At 40.6% G+C, this 22,342-nt stretch overlaps 1 protein-coding gene across 1 annotated transcript in view; it reads right to left on the reverse strand.

Moving 5' to 3' along the window:
• The window catches only part of NEK11 (NIMA related kinase 11), a 625,868-nt gene that overhangs the window by 444,589 nt on the left and 158,937 nt on the right, over positions 1–22,342 (reverse strand). The window contains exon 2 of the mRNA XM_053714299.1: positions 6,394–6,559. Within this exon, the coding sequence (XP_053570274.1) occupies positions 6,394–6,559 (166 nt within the window). The remainder of the gene's footprint in view (positions 1–6,393; positions 6,560–22,342) is intronic.

A 22,342-nucleotide genomic window follows, 5' to 3' on the forward strand; every position in this document is an offset into this window, starting at 1 on the left:
AATATTTACCTGCCTTAAAACAGGGCGGGCCGTGGACTGATCACACTACAGAAGAAAGGAATTTATCAGGTAAGCATAAATTATGTTTTCTTCTGTTAAGTGTGATCAGTCCACGGGTCATCATTACTTCTGGGATACCAATACCAAAGCAAAAGTACACGGATGACGGGAGGGATAGGCAGGCTCTTTATACAGAAGGAACCACTGCCTGAAGAACCTTTCTCCCAAAAATAGCCTCCGATGAAGCAAAAGTGTCAAATTTGTAAAATTTGGAAAAAGTATGAAGCGAAGACCAAGTTGCAGCCTTGCAAATCTGTTCAACAGAGGCCTCATTCTTAAAGGCCCAAGTAGAAGCCACAGCTCTAGTAGAATGAGCTGTAATCCTTTCAGGAGGCTGCTGTCCAGCAGTCTCATAAGCTAAACGAATTAGGCTACGAAGCCAAAAAGAAAGAGAGGTAGCAGAAGCTTTTTGACCTCTCCTCTGCCCAGAGTAAACGACAAACAGAGAAGACGTTTGTCGAAATTCCTTAGTTGCCTGTAAGTAAAATTTTAGAGCACGGACTACATCCAGGTTGTGCAGTAGACGTTCCTTCTTCGAAGAAGGATTTGGGCATAAAGAAGGAACAACAATCTCTTGATTGATATTCCTGTTAGTAACTACCTTAGGTAAGAACCCAGGTTTAGTACGCAGAACTACCTTATCCGAATGAAAAATCAGATAAGGAGAATCACAATGTAAGGCTGATAACTCAGAGACTCTTCGAGCCGAGGAAATAGCCATTAAAAATAGAACTTTCCAAGATAACAACTTTATATCAATGGAATGAAGGGGTTCAAACGGAACGCCCTGTAAAACATTAAGAACAAGGTTTAAACTCCATGGTGGAGCAACAGTTTTAAACACAGGCTTAATCCTGGCCAAAGCCTGACAAAAAGCCTGGACGTCAGGAACTTCTGACAGACGTTTGTGTAACAGAATGGACAGGGCTGAGATCTGTCCCTTTAATGAACTAGCAGATAAACCCTTTTCTAAACCTTCTTGTAGAAAAGACAATATCCTAGGAATTCTAACCTTACTCCAAGAGTAACCTTTGGATTCACACCAATATAGGTATTTACGCCATATCTTATGGTAAATCTTTCTGGTAACAGGTTTCCTAGCCTGTATTAAGGTATCAATAACTGACTCAGAAAACCCACGTCTTGATAAAATCAAGCGTTCAATTTCCAAGCAGTCAGCTTCAGAGAAGTTAGACTTTGATGTTTGAAGGGACCCTGTATCAGAAGGTCCTGTTTCAGAGGTAGAGACCAAGGTGGACAGGACGACATGTCCACCAGATCTGCATACCAAGTCCTGCGTGGCCACGCAGGTGCTATTAGAATCACTGATGCTCTCTCTTGTTTGATTCTGGCAATCAATCGAGGAAGCATCGGGAAGGGTGGAAACACGTAAGCCATCCTGAAGTCCCAAGGTGCTGTCAGGGCATCTATCAGGACTGCTTCTGGATCCCTGGATCTGGACCCGTAACGAGGAAGCTTGGCGTTCTGTCGAGACGCCATGAGATCTATCTCTGGTTTGCCCCAACGTCGAAGTATTTGGGCAAAGACCTCCGGATGAAGTTCCCACTCCCCCGGATGAAAAGTCTGACGACTTAAGAAATCCGCCTCCCAGTTCTCCACTCCCGGGATGTGGATTGCTGACAGGTGGCAAGAGTGAGACTCTGCCCAGCGAATTATCTTTGATACTTCCATCATAGCTAGGGAGCTTCTTGTCCCTCCCTGATGGTTGATGTAAGCTACAGTCGTGATGTTGTCCGACTGAAACCTGATGAAACCCCGCGTTGTCAACTGGGGCCAAGCCAGGAGGGCATTGAGAACTGCTCTCAATTCCAGAATGTTTATTGGCAGGAGACTCTCCTCCTGACTCCATTGTCCCTGAGCCTTCAGAGAATTCCAGACGGCACCCCAACCTAGAAGGCTGGCGTCTGTTGTTACAATTGTCCAGTCTGGTCTGCTGAATGGCATCCCCCTGGACAGATGTGGCCGAGAAAGCCACCAAAGAAGAGAATTTCTGGTCTCTTGATCCAGATTCAGAGAAGGGGATAAGTCTGAGTAATCCCCATTCCACTGACTTAGCATGCACAGTTGCAGTGGTCTGAGGTGTAGGCGTGCAAAGGGTACTATGTCCATTGCCGCTACCATTAAGCCGATTACCTCCATGCATTGAGCCACTGACGGGTGTTGAATGGAATGAAGGGTGCGGCAAGCACTTTGAAGTCTTGTTAACCTGTCCTCTGTCAGGTAAATCTTCATTTTTACAGAATCTATAAGAGTCCCCAGGAAGGGAACTCTTGAGAGTGGAACGAGTGAACTTTTCTTTTCGTTCACCTTCCATCCATGTGACCTTAGAAATGCCAGTACTAACTCTGTATGAGACTTGGCAGTTTGAAAGCTTGAAGCTTGAATCAGAATGTTGTCTAGGTATGGAGCTACCGAGATTCCCCGCGGTCTTAGTACCGCCAGAAGAGCACCCAGAACCTTTGTAAAGATTCTTGGAGCTGTAGCCAATCCGAATGGAAGAGCCACAAACTGGTAATGCCTGTCTAGGAAGGCAAACCTTAGGTACCGGTAATGATCTTTGTGAATCGGTATGTGAAGGTAAGCATCTTTTAAATCTACAGTGGTCATGTACTGACCCTCTTGGATCATAGGTAAAATTGTCCAAATAGTCTCCATCTTGAACGATGGAACTCTTAGGAACTTGTTTAGGATCTTTAAGTCCAGGATTGGTCTGAAAGTTCCCTCTTTTTTGGGAACCACAAACAGATTTGAGTAAAACCCCTGTCCCTGTTCCGATCGTGGAACTGGGTGGATTACTCCCATTAACAAGAGCTCTTGTACGCAGCGTATAAACGCCTCTTTCTTTGTCTGGATTGTTGACAACCTTGACAGATGAAATCTCTCTCTTGGAGGAGAGTATTTGAAGTCCAGAAGGTATCCCTGAGATATTATTTCTAGCGCCCATGGATCCTGGACATCTCTTGCCCAAGCCTGGGCGAAGAGAGAAAACCTGCCCCCCACTAGATCCGATCCCGGATCGGGGGCCCTCAATTCATGCCGTTTTAGGGGCAGCAGTAGGTTTCCTGGTCTGCTTGCCCTTGTTCCAGGACTGGTTAGGTTTCCAGCCTTGTCTGTAGCGAGCAACAGCTCCTTCCTGTTTTGGTGCAGAGGAAGTTGATGCTGCTCCTGCTTTGAAATTACGAAAGGAACGAAAATTAGACTGTCTAGTCTTAGTTTTGGCTTTGTCCTGAGGCAGGGCATGGCCTCTACCTCCTGTAATGTCAGCGATAATCTCTTTCAACCCGGGCCCGAATAAGGTCTGCCCTTTGAAAGGTATATTAAGCAATTTAGACTTAGAAGTAACATCAGCTGACCAGGATTTTAGCCACAGCGCCCTGCGTGCCTGAATGGCGAATCCTGAATTCTTCGCCGTAAGTTTAGTTAGATGTACTACGGCCTCCGAAATGAATGAATTAGCTAGTTTAAGGACTCTAAGCCTGTCCGTAATGTCGTCCAGAGTAGCTGAACTAATGTTCTCTTCCAGAGACTCAATCCAAAACGCCGCTGCAGCCGTGATCGGCGCAATGCATGCAAGGGGTTGCAATATAAAACCTTGTTGAACAAACATTTTCTTAAGGTAACCCTCTAATTTTTTATCCATTGGATCTGAAAAGGCACAGCTATCCTCCACCGGGATAGTGGTACGCTTAGCTAAAGTAGAAACTGCTCCCTCTACCTTAGGGACCGTTTGCCATAAGTCCCGTGTGGTGGCGTCTATTGGAAACATTTTTCTAAATATCGGAGGGGGTGAGAACGGACAACACCGGGTCTATCCCACTCCTTAGTAACAATTTCAGTAATTCTCTTAGGTATAGGAAAAACCTCAGTACTCGTCGGTACCGCAAAATATTTATCCAACCTACACATCTTCTCTGGTATTGCAACTGTGTTACAATCATTCAGAGCCGCTAACACCTCCCCTAGTAATACACGGAGGTTTTCCAGTTTAAATTTAAAATTTGAAATATCTGAATCCAGTCTGTTTGGATCAGAACCGTCACCCACAGAATGAAGTTCTCCGTCCTCATGTTCTGCAACCTGTGACGCAGTGTCTGACATGGCCCTAATATTATCAGCGCACTCTGTTCTCACCCCAGAGTGATCACGCTTACCTCTTAGTTCTGGTAATTTAGCCAAAACTTCAGTCATAACAGAAGCCATATCCTGTAATGTGATTTGTAATGGCCGGCCAGATGTACTCGGTGCTACAATATCACGCACCTCCCGAGCGGGAGATGCAGGTACTGGCACGTGAGGCGAGTTAGTCGGCATAACTCTCCCCTCGTTGTTTGGTGAAATTTGTTCAATTTGTACAGATTGACTTTTATTTAAAGTAGCATCAATACAGTTAGTACATAAATTTCTATTGGGCTCCACTTTGGCATTGCAACAAATGACACAGGTATCTTCCTCTGAATCAGACATGTTTAACACACTAGCAAATAAACTTGCAACTTGGAATACAATTCAATTAGAATAATATTAAAAACGTACTGTGCCTTTAAGAAGCACAGAAAATCTATGACAGTTGAAAATTAATAAATTGAAACAGTTATAGCCTCAATCCTTGTAAACAACACAACTTTAGCAAAGGTTTAATCCCAATAGCAAAGATAACAAATTCTGAAAGCAGGAAACAATTACAGAATAAACATTTTTTTATCACAGTCAACTATAATTCTCACAGCTCTGCTGAGAGAAATTACCTCCCTCAAAATAAGTTTTGAAGACCCCTGAGTTCTGTAGAGATGATCCGGATCATGCAGGAAATACAATGAGCTGCTGACTGAAATAACTGAAGCATAGAAAAAGCGCCAAAAAACGGCCCCTCCCCCTCACACACAGCAGTGAGAGAGAACAGAAACTGTCAGAAAAAGATTAAGCAACTGCCAAGTGGAAAAATGGTGCCCAAACATTTATTCACTCAGTACCTCAGCAAATGAAAACGATTTTACATTCCAGCAAAAACGTTAAACATAATTTCTAGTTATTAAACAGCTTTATGTACTTCTTACAGTGTAATTCTAGTGAAGTACCATTCCCAGAATACTGAAGTGTAAAGTATACATACATGACATTATATCGGTATGGCAGGATTTTCTCATCAATTCCATTGTCAGAAAATAAAAGCTGCTACATACCTCTATGCAGATTCATCTGCCCGCTGTCCCCTGATCTGAAGTTTACCTCTCCTCAGATGGCCGAGAAACAGCAATATGATCTTAACTACTCCGGCTAAAATCATAGCAAAAACTCTGGTAGATTCTTCTTCAAACTCTGCCAGAGAGGTAATAACACACTCCGGTGCTATTTTAAAATAACAAACTTTTGATTGAAGATATAAAACTAAGTATAATCACCATAGTCCTCTCACACCTCCTATCTAGTCGTTGGGTGCAAGAGAATGACTGGGAGTGACGTAGAGGGGAGGAGCTATATGCAGCTCTGCTGGGTGAATCCTCTTGCACTTCCTGTTGGGGAGGAGTTAATATCCCAGAAGTAATGATGACCCGTGGACTGATCACACTTAACAGAAGAAATGGGGTGTGCTCATTATACTGACTCAACAGAAAATAGGGCTGGTCTACAAATTTTCCAGGGCAGTTTTTTATTCCGTCCTGCCCTGTCAGATGGTGACTTGCCATAGAACAAGCTACTGAGCCATTGTTTGTTCCTAGTCAACAGCTTATCTTTCTTTATTTAGGTATGTTCTACTACTGTTCATCATCTTATAGGAACGTCATAAAAAAATATTTAGAGCACAATGTCTTGTTAAAGGGACATGAAATCCAACATTTTTCTTTTCTCAAAAGCAGTCAATTAGCTGCATTTGGTAAATAACAGTTGCTTTTGCCTAACTTTACCAAACTTGTAAGAGTGTAAGATTTCACTGGACCTGATCCTATAGCCTTGAGGTTTACACCTGTAAGTGGCCAAATGACCATCATACTGAAAGGTCTAATTGATTCAAGAAGCCTGATTCCATCTCAAGTAGGGCTTGATATTCAAAACCTTGCCGCTAGAAAGTCTCGTCGATATGGCGAAGCCCTGATAAAAAAATTTAGAAACACAAATTTCATCTTGAGAAATGTTTATGTTGCTATGTAGTATATTCCGTATGTGAAACAGAAACTCCTACATTACAATACAAGGTCTAAACAAATCCCAAAGATTTTGTGTGATTTCTCTCCATGTCAGCGAGATTTTGAATATCAGGCCCCTGGTCTAAACAAACACTGCATTCATGGGATTATTTCCAGCACTTCATTTTACCTCACAGTATTCAGTGATGATGCAGAAACTTTCGTTCTCCAAAAAGCTAGCATGAAACTTAACAATGGCAGGGTGGTCTAGCTTAGACAGCAGCTGGGCTTCCTGATTGGCTTGAACCGTTTCATTAGGGTTAAGTTCCCCAACAGCTATTTCCTTTAGCACTTTTCTGAAAAATTAAGATATAATGAAGTTAATCATTTACTTATTAAATAATAAACTCTAATTTAACATACTAAAAACAAACAGCTTTCTTCAGCACAAGACAAAACTAGAGATTGTATTCTAAGCCTCAGTCTCATACTTGCAAAAGTATAATTATTTTAATTTTAAACCTACAATGTCTCAATTAAAACTAAATGCAAATAAAGATTCATAATCACTATGAATATTGAATTATAAAATATCATATTCAGCTGCTGGCTAACAAATAGTAAAAATGGTTGCAACACAGATTTGATCTTTTCCCCTTCAGTTACTGTTGAGGAAAATATCGTATTTATCATCATTATACGGATACAAATCACAAAACCTGGAATTCCAAAATCCAGAATTCTTAGGCGCACAGGAGACAGTCAATGTTTTAGTGAACACAGCTAGTTTAAACCCCACTAGAAGTTCTAATCTGCAGCGGGAAACCTGGCTGTAGTCAACTGAAAGGGTACTGGTACTATGTGAACAGTCTATAACAATAGTATATAAACAAATTAATAGGAGGCATCTCATCTTAATAAGGAGAAGATATTATTGTCGCACTCACAATATGATAAGCTGTGGCAGCCACCAAGCCAGAAAGTCCACTTGCAAATAGGGAATTGATAGATATATTCCCAAATGAAAAATACACTGTGTGTGTGTATAATAATTAAAACATTTGTAGCAGATTACAAAGTGCAGGAGAGTGTTTGGGGATCAAATGCAGATCATCTGAACTTCCATCAGCTGTGGATGTCTATACAACATTCTCTTATGCCGCCGTTCTGTCGGTTTCCGCGACCCGTCAGAATTTGTGACCATGCTATCTGCGTGATGTAATCGCATTCAGGGCATATTTTTGTGCACACATTACCAGTTGCAAAATCCAACAGAAGACTGTACATCAGATTTTGCAACCGCATAGTATGCATAAATAGGACATTTTTACTTATGAATATACAAATGAGAGTAATTGATACCAGGACTAACACATTAGTGCACATTAGCCTCTTCTATAAATCGATTTTTTTTTTAAGGCATTATTATTATGAAGAGAAAGCAATGTTTCCCGTGATTATACACTGACATTTAGTAAATATAAACTTGTTTGCATTGTGTGGACAGTAAGATCGATTTCTACAATGCAGTCTTTAAAGTATTACAGCACTATCATTCCCAGTACTTCTCGTTGCTTGTTTAATAATATCAAACAAAAATAGATAAGTAATGTTATCATAGTAATATAGTAAAGTTGTAAATCCGTAATGGACACACATAAGTCAGTGCTTGTGCTCATTAGATTTTGAGCACTCAGATGTGTTTACAAATATGTGTGTAATGGGCAAGCATGTGCAGTGTAAGTGGTTACAAAATCTGAGGGTCATAAGTGTTAATCTGATGGTTATAAGCCCTGACATAGGCGCATACATGCTTACTTCATGGTTGCAAAACCCAATGGGCAGGGTTCTTTCATATTTTGCAATTGGTGACGTGTGCGCAAAAATATGTCCAGAATGCGATTATGTCATCTGCACACATGCGCAGATGGTGTGGTTGAAAATTCTGACGGGTCGCAGAATTCGACAGAACACTGACTGTGAAACGTGAGCAGTGTTCATAAAAGATGCTGCTTTATTTAGTTCCCAATGTTACCTTAGAAATTAGATTTAGAATCAGACCAGTGCCTTTACAAAGGAAATATTTATAGTGTAGTTCTAAGAGTAGGTGAAATAGCACATTAGTCACTAGTCATATAGACTGACAGAGAAGCAGCACAGTGTTACAGCCCTTTTTGGAAGGCAAATGATTAATGAACTATTGCACTTCTATGTGCTCTGTAAGCAGCTCTGCCATGTGACCTACCAAGCCTAATAATAAGCTTGCATTTATATTTTGCAAAAGAAGAAATGCATTATTTTAAACACTGTGGGCCAGATTAAGAGGGGAGTGCAAATGAATGCTCCCGCTTGAGCGTTAATAGCGCTAGCCTAGAAGTAAGATTTTTGTGCTCGTATTTTGAATTGAAAGTAAACTGTTTTTACTCTTGCGCTAACCCGATTAGTGCAAAAATACGAAGTTAGAATATCACGTGCCCATTCACGTATTCCCCCATAGAAGTCAATGGGGGGAAAAGTGGTGGAAAAATACCCCACTCTCGCGCAAACCTGATCGCATATTCTCATTTGCCATAACCCAGCATGAAAATAAGAATATTTCACAATATGTTCTATTTATTCATAAATAAATATTTTTACAACTAGCTGATGTTTTTTTTTTGTAACATATATATCTATACCTTTTCAGGCAGCTCACGGGTTACAGACATCCAACTTAAGTACAACTCGTACTTACAAACGGAGAAAATAAAGCTTTATCGCTAATCCTTCTTTCCAGGATAACCCAAAAAACTCAAAATCCAATTGTCACAAGGACAGAAAGTGAACAGAATTTTCTGAACAGGGGCACATATAGCAAAACAAACTTTTCTCTAGCTATCCAAAACTAAAAAAAATGTTTGGCTAGAGTTTCACCTAAAAATAGTGCCTGTTCCAACTTACATACAAATTCAACATAAGAACAAACCTTCAGAACCTATCTTGTTCATAACCTGGGGACTGCCTGTATATACTGTATATACATGATTATATAAAGGTATAGCTATATACAGATAAATATAGAAATAGAACATATTCCGCTATGTGCAGAACATTGGAATGTGAACTATTTACAGTAAATACATAATTAAAACCTTTATTTAAAATGAATATTGGATAAATATACTTTTACATGTTTTCATCTACTTAACGGCAAAGGGCTCCAATGCAATGTTTATATGTGTACATATGTCTGTTAATACATAAATACACATAAATACATATGTACACATATATAAACATGATGTGTTTTCTGATACTTTTTAGTTTTCGTGAAACAGTTAACCAGAGCTCTGAAGTCACTGTAATCATTCTAGCGTAAATCGCAATTGCAATCAAGCGAACGCGTTTACTTTCAACTCGTATGACGAGCAGTAAGCCAGATGAACGCAAAAATATTTGACTTTCCAAATAAAGCTGATTATAGCCACTTTGCTTATTTGAAAATAATTGATTCTATGCCAAATGTTCCAAATACAAGAAAGTGTTTTGTTTTATAAATAAGCCAAGTGGTTGGAATCACCTTTGTTTGGAAGTTTATGTGGATTTAGCTTACCTGCAGTTCTGTGTCCAGTGCAAGTGCACTGGCCAAAAACTATTTAAAAATGAATACAAAATGATTAAAATACTATAAAACGACCTTTTGGTTGCATGTTTAAGCTGTATTGTAAATACTGCATAAAAGATATAAGATGTTGTTTACATTGGATCCCATCCCCTCTCCAAGCTGTCCCATTAATATTCTGAAATCCAAACTAAGTGCCAAACAATTTGGATAACAGGTTATGTATCTGTATTTTATATACAATATGATAGAGGGCAAACTGGTGACATTCAGATATATTGTGAGTATAATTTGGGCTGCTATTTAATCCATGGCTGCTGTCTAAGTGTCCTTGAATATTGGGGCAACCCCAGTTTGCATGTGCAGGCTCACAGCCCCCCCTGCTTCATTTTGCTGCATTATGCTAGGGATTCCAAAATACTAAAATAAAATAAAAATACCAAACAGCCCCAACCTTTTTGGAAGTTATGTTAAAATATTAGAAGTTACAATCTCAATATTGAAATACACCAATTGGAATACAAACTGTAAGTGGGAATAAGGAATTAAAGGGACATGAAACCCAATTTTCGAAGAACTTTCCAATTTACTTCTATTATTTAATTTGTTTTGTTCCCTTGTATCCTTTGTTGAAGAAGCAGAGATGCACTACTGGGAGTTAGAGGAACGCATAAGGCATATATGTGCAGCCTCCAATCAGCAGCACATGCTCTGGCAAGCAGCTCCATAAACTGTGTATTCTGTGTCTTCCAACTTTTTCAGCACCTTTCTTAGCACCGCAATTTTTAAGTTCTAGAGCGACCACTGCCTCAGAGCACCAATGCACTGCATTACTAGCGAAATCAAAGTATCATAAATCATTCTAATCTATTGTTCCATGCATTTCTAATATGTAATATTGTGTGCTAGAATTTACTATGTCTCATACTGCTACACTGATTTTTCACATTTACAGTTTTTCATTAGTAGAACTGTATAATATCTGTTAAATAAAATGTGTGTGTGTTAATTTCCTTTGATCTGAGGTCACCTGTAACCCTGTATCCAGCGCAAAACACAAAGGGTCACCAAAGCACCTTAGCACCTTTGTTCATGTACCAAATAAAGGCTAGATTAAGAGGCCCATTTATCAAGCGCCGTATGGAGCTTGTGGGCCCGTGTTTCTGGCGAGTCTTCAGACTCGCTAGAAACAGCAGTTATGAAGCAGCGGTCAAAAGACAGCTGCTCCATAACCTGTCCGCCTGCTCTGAGCGGGCGGACAGGAATCGCAACAATTCAACCCGATCGAGTACAATCGGGTTGATTGACACCCCCTGCATTATCTGAGGTAGAAGTAAGACAATCGCATTTTCTCAAGTGCACTAACCCAACGTGAAAATATTAATATTTCACAATCCAGTTTTCTTCACATAGTAGAATTTGTAGAAATACATATTTCTATATGTGTGTATATATATATATATATATATATGATGTTTTTTGGTACAATATATATCTATATTTACAGTTGTAATCAAAATTATTCAACCTCCATTGAAAATCAGGTTTATTGTCAAAATGTACAGACTTTCAGCTGTTTGCAATGAACAAATCAAACAAAAGCAATGGAAATAGCTCAACACAACAAATGCTTTAAGTGGTTTCCCCAAATTCAACTAAAAAATGCAACTTTTAATGAATTCTTCAGTCTCAAAATTATTCAACCCCCTGAATATAATCCTTCATAACAGCACAAATATGCAAAACAGGTGTTGTCTCAAGCACACCTGATGCAACTAATCAAGGGCTTCAAGTGCTTGAGCTAGAACACATGAAATATCTGAACTGGCTAGGGGTTTGTTGAGTGTCATGTTGGACTGCATGTTAGATATAGGGCTAAGTCAAAAGAATGGTCCAGAAAGTTAAAAAAAAGAGATCATCGCCCTTGACAAACAAGGAAAAGGATACAAGAGATAGCAAAGGCACTGAATGTTCCTAGAGATACTGTTGGAAGCATAGTTCACAAGTTCAAAGTTAAAGGAACAGTGGTTACACTATCTGGATGGGGCAAAAAAAGGAAGGCAGGTTGAGAAAAACCCTCAAGTGACTGAAAAAGACCTTCAGCAAGACTTGGTGGCAACAGGCACTGAGGTTTCAGTTTGCACAGTAAGGCGCATACTAATAGCAGAAAGTTTCCATGCTAGAACACCAAGACGTACACCACTGACCACAAAGCACAAGAAAAGTCAGCTCCAATATGCTCAAAATCATATAAATAAGCCACAGAAGTTTGGGGATTCTGTTCTATGGAGCGATGAAACAAAACTGGAAGTTTTCAGCCCGATGGATCAGAGGTATGTCAGGAGGAAAAAGAACACTCGGCCTACAGTTAAGCATGGTGGTGGCTCAGTGATGCTTTGCATCTTCTGGCACTGGAAAGGTGCAGAGTGTGGAAGGCAAGATGCACTCATTAAAGTATCAGGAAATCCTAGAGAAAACGTCATGTCTGTGAGGAAGCTGAAGCTTGGGTGTCACCTTCCAACAGGACAATGATCCCAAGCATACCTCAAATACCACCAAGGCTTGGTTGAAGTAGAAGTCCTGGAAGATTCTACAGTGGCCATCACAGTCACCTGACTTGAACCCCATAGAAAATCTCTGGTGGAATTTGAGGAAGGCAGTTGTAGCACTCAAACCCACGAATATTACTGAACTGAAGGCCATTGCTCATGAGGAATGAGGTAAGATTCCTCAGGAATGCTGCTAGAAGCTGTTGTCTGGCTATGCATATCATTTGCAGCAGGTCATAACAACAAAAGGGTGTTCTACTAAGTACTAAAGATGCTTGCCGTCAATGCCATGAAGAAGGTGAATGATTTTGAGACTGCAGAATTCATTAAAAGTTGTGTTTTCAGTTGAATTTGGAGAAACTACTTGAAGCATTCTATTTCACTATGCTTTTGTTTGATTTGTTCAATGCAAACAGCTAAAAGTCTGTAAATTTTGACAATTTTGATTTTAATTGATTGGCAATGGGGGTTAAATAATTGGAATATGAAATTTTACAGTAAATACACAGTATAATACTTTATTAAAAATGAATATTGCAAAAATATGCTTTTACAAGTTTTTATCTACTTAACTGCAAAGGGCTCCTATATATATATATATATATGCCTATATGTGTGTAAATATGTATTTATGTGTTTATATGTGTATATACTGTATGTCTGTAAATACATATATATATATATATATATATATATATATATATATATATATATATATACTAGTTGGTAAGCCTGCCCAGAGGGCAGTCTATGAGTTGTTAATTAAAAAAATTTTAAAAAATTGAACTACAGAAAAAAATAAACAAATTATTAAAAATAAAAAAATTAAAAAGCTCCCCCCCCCCCCAATAGCAAAAAGCCTTTTTAAGGGCTACTGGCGGTTTATTCTTAGATTAGGGGGTGTTTTTATTTATTTTTTGGGGGGGTTATTTTCATAGGGATTAGGTTTAATTTTGTAAACTTTGGTTAATTGTTTTTTTATTTTCTGTAATGTTAGCCTTTTTTATTTTTTGTAATCTTAGCTTTTTTTATTTTTTGTAACTTTAGCATTTAGTTTAGGTAATTTGTGTTAATTTAGGGGGTGTTAGGTTAGGGGGCTTAGTAATTTAATTAGTTATTTGCGTTGTGGGTGTTGGCGGTTTAAGGAGTTAACAGGTTAATTAGGTTTATTGCGATGTGGGGGTTTTGCGGTTTAGGGGTTAATAGGGTAAATAGGTTTATTGCGATGTGGGGGTTTTGCAGTTTAGGGGTTAATAGTGTAATTAGGTTTATTGCGATGTGGGGGGTTTGCGGTTTAGGGGTTAATGGGGTAATTAGGTTTATTGCGATTAAGGGGCTAATTGCTTTATTATTTTGCGACGTGTGGGTTTGCTGTGTATGTATTAATACTTTGATTCCGAAAAATGGCAGGGTGGTAAAAGAATACACCTTTGGTGGATTCTGAATTCTTTCACCACCCTGACATTTTCGGAATTCACCTGGAAGCAGCTATTTGCATCCACGAAGCTGACAGTGTTAAGAAAAAGAAAAAAAAAATTTCTTTATGGATGGAATTAATGTATGAAAAAGTACTGTTTTTTGCTCCATCTTTCTGCCCATTATATAAATATGTAATTTATGTACTGAAAGTTCACATAATCTCTGCACTTCTTTAAGCAGAGTGGGTATTAAAAACAAAACCTTTCTATGTCAATGAGTAGATGAATAGACTAAGCTAAGCTTAGTAATACAAAGCTTGTGTCAATCACATCTATTATGTTGGATATAGATATTGTATTCATTGTGATGTTATGAAAATGGTTGTCTTTAAACTGTTCCAGATCTGCTTTATAATTCATAAAAAAAGACACAGCATTGCATTGTTCTGTTGTTTTTGATCCCTTTGAAAAAATAGTATAGAATAGTACAGCCAGAAAATTATACATATCCTTTAACTTCACAGGAGATGAATGGTAAAGAACCATTTAAATATTTAGAAGTATTCAAAGCCTTAAAATGTCTGTCCACTCATTAGATAACCTGAATAATCTAAAAGGTCAACATAAGCAGCAAAATGGGCTACAGAAAATATTTTCTTAAAAATTACCTTTCATGTGATCTATTATTTACTAAAAGTGAAAAATAAACCAAATTTAAAGTTTTTATACTTAAAGGGATAGTAAACACCAAGGGGCCTATTTATTATGTGTCTGTCCGACATGATCCAATCAGCGGATCATGTCCGACAGACATCGCTGAATACGTAGAGCAATACGCTCTCCGCATTCAGCATTGCACCAGCAGCTCTTGTGAACTGCTGGTGCAACGCCGCCCCCTGCAGATTCGCGGCCAATCAGCCGCTAGCAGGGGGGTGTCAATCAACCCGATCGTATTCGATCGGGTTGAATTGCGGCAATGTCTGTCCACCTCCTAAGAGCAGACGTACAGGTTATGGAGCAGCGGTCTTAATAACTGGTGTTTCTGGCGAGCCTGAAGGCTCGCCAGAAACACGGACCCTCAAGCTCCATGCAGAGCTTGATAGATAGGCCCCCAAAAATGTTATTGTTTAAAAAGATAGATAATCCCTTTATTAACCATTCCCCAGTTTTGCATAACCAACACTGTTATAGAAATATACTTTTTACCTCTATAACTACCTTGTATCTAAGCTTCTGCTGACTGCATCCTTATCGCAGATCTTTTGACAGACTTACATTTCAGGCAATTAGTGCTGACTCTTAAATAAATCCACATGCATGAGCACAATGTTATTTAAATGAAGCACATGAACTAACGCCCTACAACTGTAAAAAACGGTCAGATGCATTCAGATAAGAGGTGGCCTTCAAGGGCTTAGAAATGAGCAGATGAGCCTACCTAGGTTTAGCTTTCAACTAAGAATACCAAGAGAACAAAGCAAATTTGATGATAAAAGTAATTTAGAAAGAAGTTTAAAAACGTAAATTGTGCTTACCAGATAATTTCCTTTCTTTCTGTATGGGAAGAGTCCACAGCTGCATTCCTTACTTGTGGGAAATACTGAACCTGGCCACCAGGAGGAGGCAAAGACACCCCAGTCAAAGGCTTAAATACCTCCCCCACTTCCTCATAGTCCCAGTCATTCTGCCGAGGGAACAAGGAACAGTAGGAGAAATATCAGGGTGAAAAAGGTGCCAGAAGAATAAATTAAATTTAGGGCCGCCCATCGGAGAACACGGACGGGAGGTGTGGACTCTTCCCATACAGAATGAAAGCAAATTATCTAGTAAGCATACTTTAAGTTTTCCTTCTTAATATGGGAAGAGTCCACAGCTGCATTCCTTACTTGTGGGAAACATATACCAAAGCTCTAGGGTACACGGAATGCTAACGGGAGGGAAAAAAGAGAGGCGGACTCTAATCAGACGGCACCACAGCCTGCAAAACCTTTCTCCCGAAGGCTGCTTCAGCAGAAGCAAAAACCTCAAACTTGTAAAGTTTGGAAAAAGTATGTAAGGAGGACCAGGACCATAGAGGCCTCATTTTTGAAGGTCCAAGAGGAAACCACTGCACTCGTAGAATGAGCCATAATCTTCAGAGGAGGCTTATGTCCCGCTGACTCTATGCTAAACAAATGACACTCCTCAGCCAAAAAGATAAGGAAGTCGAAGAGGCCCTCTGACCCCCACGCTTCCCGGAAAAGAGAACAAACAGAGAAATACGTTTGTCTGAATTCCTTTGTGGCCTGAAGATAGACCTTGAAGGCACAATCCACATTCAGAATTACGTTGTAAACGTTCCTTTGACGAAGAAGGATTAGGACATAAGAAAGAAACCACAATCTCTTGATTGATGTTGTGAATTGACACAACCTAAGGAAGAAAACCTAACTTGGTTCGTAGAACAGCCTTATCAGCATGGAAAGCCAGATAAGGAGGGACGCATTGCAAAGCAGCAACCACAAATACTCTGTGCGCAGAAGCAATAGCCAGTAGAAAAGGAACCTTCCAAGACAACAATTTAATGTCGTTCTTAAATCTTGTTTAAGAACAAGATTTAAACTACAAGGAGGAGCATTAGATCTAAACACAGGTCTGATCCAAGCAGAGCCTTAACAAATGACTGCACATCTGGAAGCTCAGCGAACCTCTTGTGCAGTAACACAGACAGGGCCGAAATCTGTCCCATCAGGGGACTTGCAGAAAAGCCCTTCTCCAGTTCATCCTGGAGAACAGAAGAAGTAGGTCCTCCACACCTTATGATAGATGCAACGAGCAACCAGCTTAAGAGCTTGAAGAGAGTAAAAATATTGGGTAGGACTAAGCATTCAATCTCCACGCAGTCAGCCTCAGAGAATCTAGACATTGATGAACAAAAAGACCTTGGTCAGCAGATCCCTGCAACAGGGTAACTTCCACAGAGGAGATGAGGAAATCCCCACTAGATCCAAGAACCATATCCTTTGCAGCCAAGACGGAGCAATCAATATCACTGATGCCTGCTCTTGCTTGATTTGAGCCACTACACGAGTAAGTAATGGTAAACGACCGGAAAATATAAATTAGATTAAACCTCCAAGGCACCGCTAAAGCATCTGTTAGCTCCGACTGAGGATCCCTGTACCTCGAACGATATCTGGGTAGCTTAGTATTAAGACGTCATAAGATCTTCCTTTTGCAAATTTCCGCAAACACTTCGGGATGGAGAGACCATTCCCCCGAATGAAAGGATTGTCTGCTGAGGAAATCCGCTTCCCAGTTGTCCACACCCGGAATGTGGATCACTGACAGCAAACTGATGTGGGTCTCTGCCCATTCCAGAATCCGAGATACTTCCGTCATAGCTAGGGAGCTTCCGTTCCCCCCTGATGGTTGATGTAAGCCACCGAGATTAGATTGTCAGATTAGAATCTAATAAGCATTGTATATTGCTCGAAGTTTCAAAATGAGATCGGGAGGGAGCTTTCCTCCTGAGTCCATAGGCCATGTGCCTTCCTGGCACCCCAAACAGCTTCCCATCCTGACAGACTCACAACCATAGTCACAATCACCCTGGATGGTCTTAAGACAAACATCCCTCGGGACAAAAGATCCGGACAAAACCACCAAGAGAGCGATTCTCTCGATCAGTTGTCCAGAGAAATCTGTTGAGACAAATCTGAATGATCGCCGCTCCACTGCTTCAGCATGCGCAGTTGCAACAGTCTGAGGTGAAACCTGGCAAAGGGAATGATGTCCATGCTGGACACCATGAGACCAATCACCTCCATACACTGAGCCACAGATGGCTTTAAGAAGGTCTGGAGGGCAAGACATGTTGAAACTAGCTTGCAACGTCTCTGGTCTGTTAGAAATATTCTCATATCTATGGAGTCTATTATAGTACCTGGGAATTCTGCCCTGTTACTTTATATAAGAGAACTCTCTCTAGATTTATCTTCCATCCATGGGATGGAAGAAGACAGAGGAGAGATTCCGAATGGTCCACTCTTTGAAAAATTTCTTGGAGCTGTAGCTAGACCCAACGGAAGTGCAATGAACTGGAAGTGCTGGTCCAGGAACACAAACCTTAGGAACTGGAAGTAGTCCTTGAGGATTGGTATATGAAGGGAGAATCCTTCAGATCTATCATGGTCATGAACTGCCCTTCTCAAACGAGGGGAAGAATGGACCTTATTGTCTCCATCTTGAACGAGGGGACATATAAAATCTTGTTTAAGCACTTTAGGTCCAGAATCGGACGGAAAGTTCCCTCCTTCTTTGGGACCACGAAAAGGTTTGAATAGTATCCCAAACCTCTCTCTGCGATAGGCACCGGGACAATAGCTCTTAAGAGGACAGATCCCGTATGCACCCCAGAACGGCTTCCCTCTTTTCTGGTCAGGAAGACAGGTTTGAGAGGAGGAATCTGTCCCTAGGTGGCTGAGACTTAAATCCTATCTTGGAACCCTGAGCTATTACCTCCAGGACCCATGGATCCTGCACGTCCCTGAACCAAGCGACTGAAAAGAGCAACAGTTTGCCCCCTACACAATCCAGAAGAGGACCGGGGACTGCCCATTCATGCCGACTTAGACTCAGCAGGCTTCTTGCTCTGCTTGGATTTATTCCAGGACTGAGCCAGCTTCCAAGAGCTCTGGCTTAGTGGAGGACTGCTAACAATGGGCTTTATCAGAACGAAAAGAACGAAAATTGTCCCTTAGTCCAGTTCTTACTCTCTTACAGTAGGAGGGTACCCTTGCCCCCTGTGACCGTGGAGATAATTGAGTCCATGCCCGGACAAAACAAAATTTTTCCCTTAAAGGAGAGGGAAGAAGTCTAGACCGCAGATCATGACGTCAGCCAGAGCCCGACAGGCCTGAGCAGAAAAGCTAAAGCCTTAGCATTCAGGTGAATAATCTGCTTAATAGCATCACAGATAAAAGAATTAGCAACCCTCAAGGCCGTAATTCTTTCATGAATAACGTCGAGGGGACCTCTCCACCCCGATCAAATTCTTTAAGGTGTCGCACCCGTAGGTAGTTTCTCCAGCATCCGCGGCCGCCGCCGGTTGAAACAAATATCCTGTATGTTGAAACATCCTTCTTAACAGAGTTTCCATCTTTTATCCATGGGCTCTTTAATGAAGATCTATCCTCAAGCGGAAAAGCAGAATGTTTAGCAAGGGTGAATATAGCGCCATCCCTTTTAGGGAAGGTACCTTACAACTCCATTGAGTGTCCAGGACCAGGAACAATTTCTTAAAGGAAGAAGAGGGGGAAAAGGAATCCAATCCTGTCCCATTCATTCGTAATAATGTTTGCCATCTAACAGGAGCAGGGAAGGATAAGATACCACCCTATCCCAAAACTCTATCCAATTTAGGAATCAAAGATTCATCAGGCAATTTGGCCTCTGGAACTTCTAAATTCGCAAAAACTTCCTTTAGAAGAAAGCGCAAATTCCTAAAACTAAAGTCTGGTTCCTCTGCAGCTGGAGGTTTAGAGGCAGCAGACTCCAATCTAGAATGTTCATACTCTGAAGTTTCAGAAAGAACTTCATCCTTGGATACCCTTATTAGTTAAATCCAATAAATTATCTGATGTACTCTGGGAAGGAGTGCAATATGTAACCTTTCACTTGCGCTTGGCAGGGCGAGGTAAAGTATTAAAGGCTGCAGACACCGCCGTCTGAACTGCACAGTAACGTCTGGTGGAAAAAAGGCCCTCTTCAGATGGAGGATCAGCAATGCTATGGGAAACTGCATGTGTAGAAGAGAAGAATGTAGGGTACGCACCTCACTGGATGACAACTCCTCAGAGGTGGACGGTTCAGTGGTATCAAACATGTTCGATATTATCACATTATCAAGGCATATGGAACATAATTGAGAGGGCGGATCTAAGGCCTCCTCACAATACCCTCTAAAGTAACAGAATCCTCCGTCGTTAGTGCAATACCCAGAGAACTATAGAAAAAAACCCAATCTTATTTTATTCACAAAAACAGCACCCTTATACCCCAATGGCAGGGGCATTCCCCACCTCCTATAACCCAGACAGTACAGAGATTTATGACACCTGGTCAGGAAAGAGGGAATGGAAACTGCACAATGCAGGACCGTCTCTGCTATGAGAAAAAGCGCACCAAACTTGTAAGCTGCACAGCTCTCAAAGTGAAAGTGAAACCTGTATATTCCATAACAGCCTATGAGCCCATAACATCTCACACATAAACACAGCATAAAATCAAATAAACATATAAGATTATTCCCCACTGTTCAATAATCCCCCTCAGGATATATTAACCCTTGATTCTATACAGATAAAAGGAGTCACACTGTGGCCCTGTCTTCTTGCGTTATCATACATGTATAAAATGAAACGATCTTTCCAGAATCTACGCTGTGGAACAGTAACACGGTCCTTCAAGTTTCACAGATAGTTGCATCGCTTCTGACATGGACTTGAGTGAAGAAAGCAGGCAGCGAAACTCCTCAACGCTGATTGCTTATGGAGCTGTTATTATGAGTCGGGATGGTTTCACAGAAAGACTCTCCCTGCATCTCCGGACTCTAACTTTCATCCATGCTCTCACTGAGAGGCTGACAGGACTACTTAAAACTCTAATCCCATCTCGAAGAGTACTACCCTCCATAAGAGACTACTCCGAAATCTTCTGACACTTCTCTGCCAACCTCCTGTGATGACAGGCAAAGAAGGACTGGGGTTATGAGGAAGTCGGGGAGGTATTTAATCCTTTGGCTGGGGTGTCTTTGCCTCCTCCTGGTGGCCAGGTTCAGTATTTCCCACAAGTAAGGAACGCAGCTGTGGACTCTTACCATATTAAGAAGGAAATTACATGCCCTATCTAAATCATTAAAGTTTAATTTGGACTTTACTATCCCTTTAAATATGAAATTAAGACTAATTTTACCATTCTCAGTGACATTTTACTTTAACTGATTAAAAGGGCATAAAGGGCCTGATTATCTAAAGGTCTCTGGGCTGGTGAGATAATTCAAGAATGCTCACCAGTACTTTTATTATCTAAAACCACTTTTTACCCTGAAAACAGGGTGTCTTGCTAAGGGGCATATACTGCATTTTCATATGGGAAGGAGACGTATACATTACAAAAGTGCAGAATGAAAAGCGTAAATTAAAAATCATAAAAACCAAATAATTGAACCATTCACATAAATATGCAGGAAAAAAAATATTTTTAAGGTGCATCAAAAATAGTAGCAAAAATTTTCACCAAAAATAGTATTTTATCAAAAACTTTCGGCTAGATTATGAGTTGTGCGTTAGGCTGAAAAAGCAGCGTTAAAGTCTAATGCTGCTTTTTCACTACCGCTGATATTACGAGTCTTGCAGGTTTAGGGGCACCGCACACTTTCTTGGCCTTACCGCAAAACGACTTACGTAAACTTTGTAAAGTCTTTTTTCTATGGGACTTCATTAGTGCTGGTATTACGAGTCTGTCCTGGGAGGCCAAAAAGTTAGCAGTACACCCTCTACCTCCAAGATCCCTTACGCATTCTAAAGTCAGTAGTTAATAGTTTTCGTAAAGCCTTTTTTCTAAGGGACTTCCATAGCGCCGGTATTACGAGTTTGTCCTGGGAGGCCAAAAAGTGAGCGGTACACCCTATCCCATCAAGATTCGTACCACATTTTAAAGTCAGTAGTTATGGGTTTTATGTTACAACGCCGTAGCATAAAACTCATAACTAAAGTGCTAAAAAGTACACTAACACCCATAAACTACCTATTAACCCCTAAACCGAGGCCCTCCCGCATCACAAACACTAAAATTAAATTTTTAAGCCCTAATCTGCCGCTCCGGACATTGCCGCCACTATAATAAACATATTAACCCCTAAACCGCCGCACTCCCGCCTCGCAAACACTAGTTAAATATTATTAACCCCTAATCTGCCGTCCCTAACAATGCCGCCACCTACATTATACTGTTTAACCCCTAATCTGCGCTCCGGACATCGCGCCACCTACATTATACTTATAAACCCCTAATCTGCTGCCCCCAACATCGCCGACACCTACATTATTTTTATTAACCATTATCAGTCAATAGGATTTTATCTACCTTAATTCCGATTGGCTGATAGAATTCAATAAGTTAATAAGTATAGGTAGGTTGCGGCGACATTGAGGGCGGCAGATTAGGGGTTAATAAATATAATGTAAGTGTCGGCGATGTTGGGGGCAGCAGATTAGAGGTTAATAATATTTAACTAGTGTTTGCGAGGCCGGAGTGCAGCGGTTTAGGGGTTAATACGTTTATTATAGTGTAGGTGTCAGCGATGTCGGGGGCGGCAGATTAGGGGTTAATAAGTGTAAGATTAGGGGTGTTTAGACTCGGGGTTCATGTTAGGGTGTTAGGTGTAAACATAAATTTTATTTCCCCATAAGAACCAATGGAGCTGGTTTACTGAGTTTTACGCTGCTTTTTTGCAGGTGTTTAGACTTTTTCTCAGCCGGCTCTCCCCGTTGATTCCTATGGGGAAATCGTGCACGAGCACGTACGACC

The sequence above is a fragment of the Bombina bombina genome, chromosome 5 (assembly GCF_027579735.1).
Source record: "Bombina bombina isolate aBomBom1 chromosome 5, aBomBom1.pri, whole genome shotgun sequence".
Classification (NCBI taxonomy): Eukaryota; Metazoa; Chordata; class Amphibia; order Anura; family Bombinatoridae; genus Bombina; species Bombina bombina.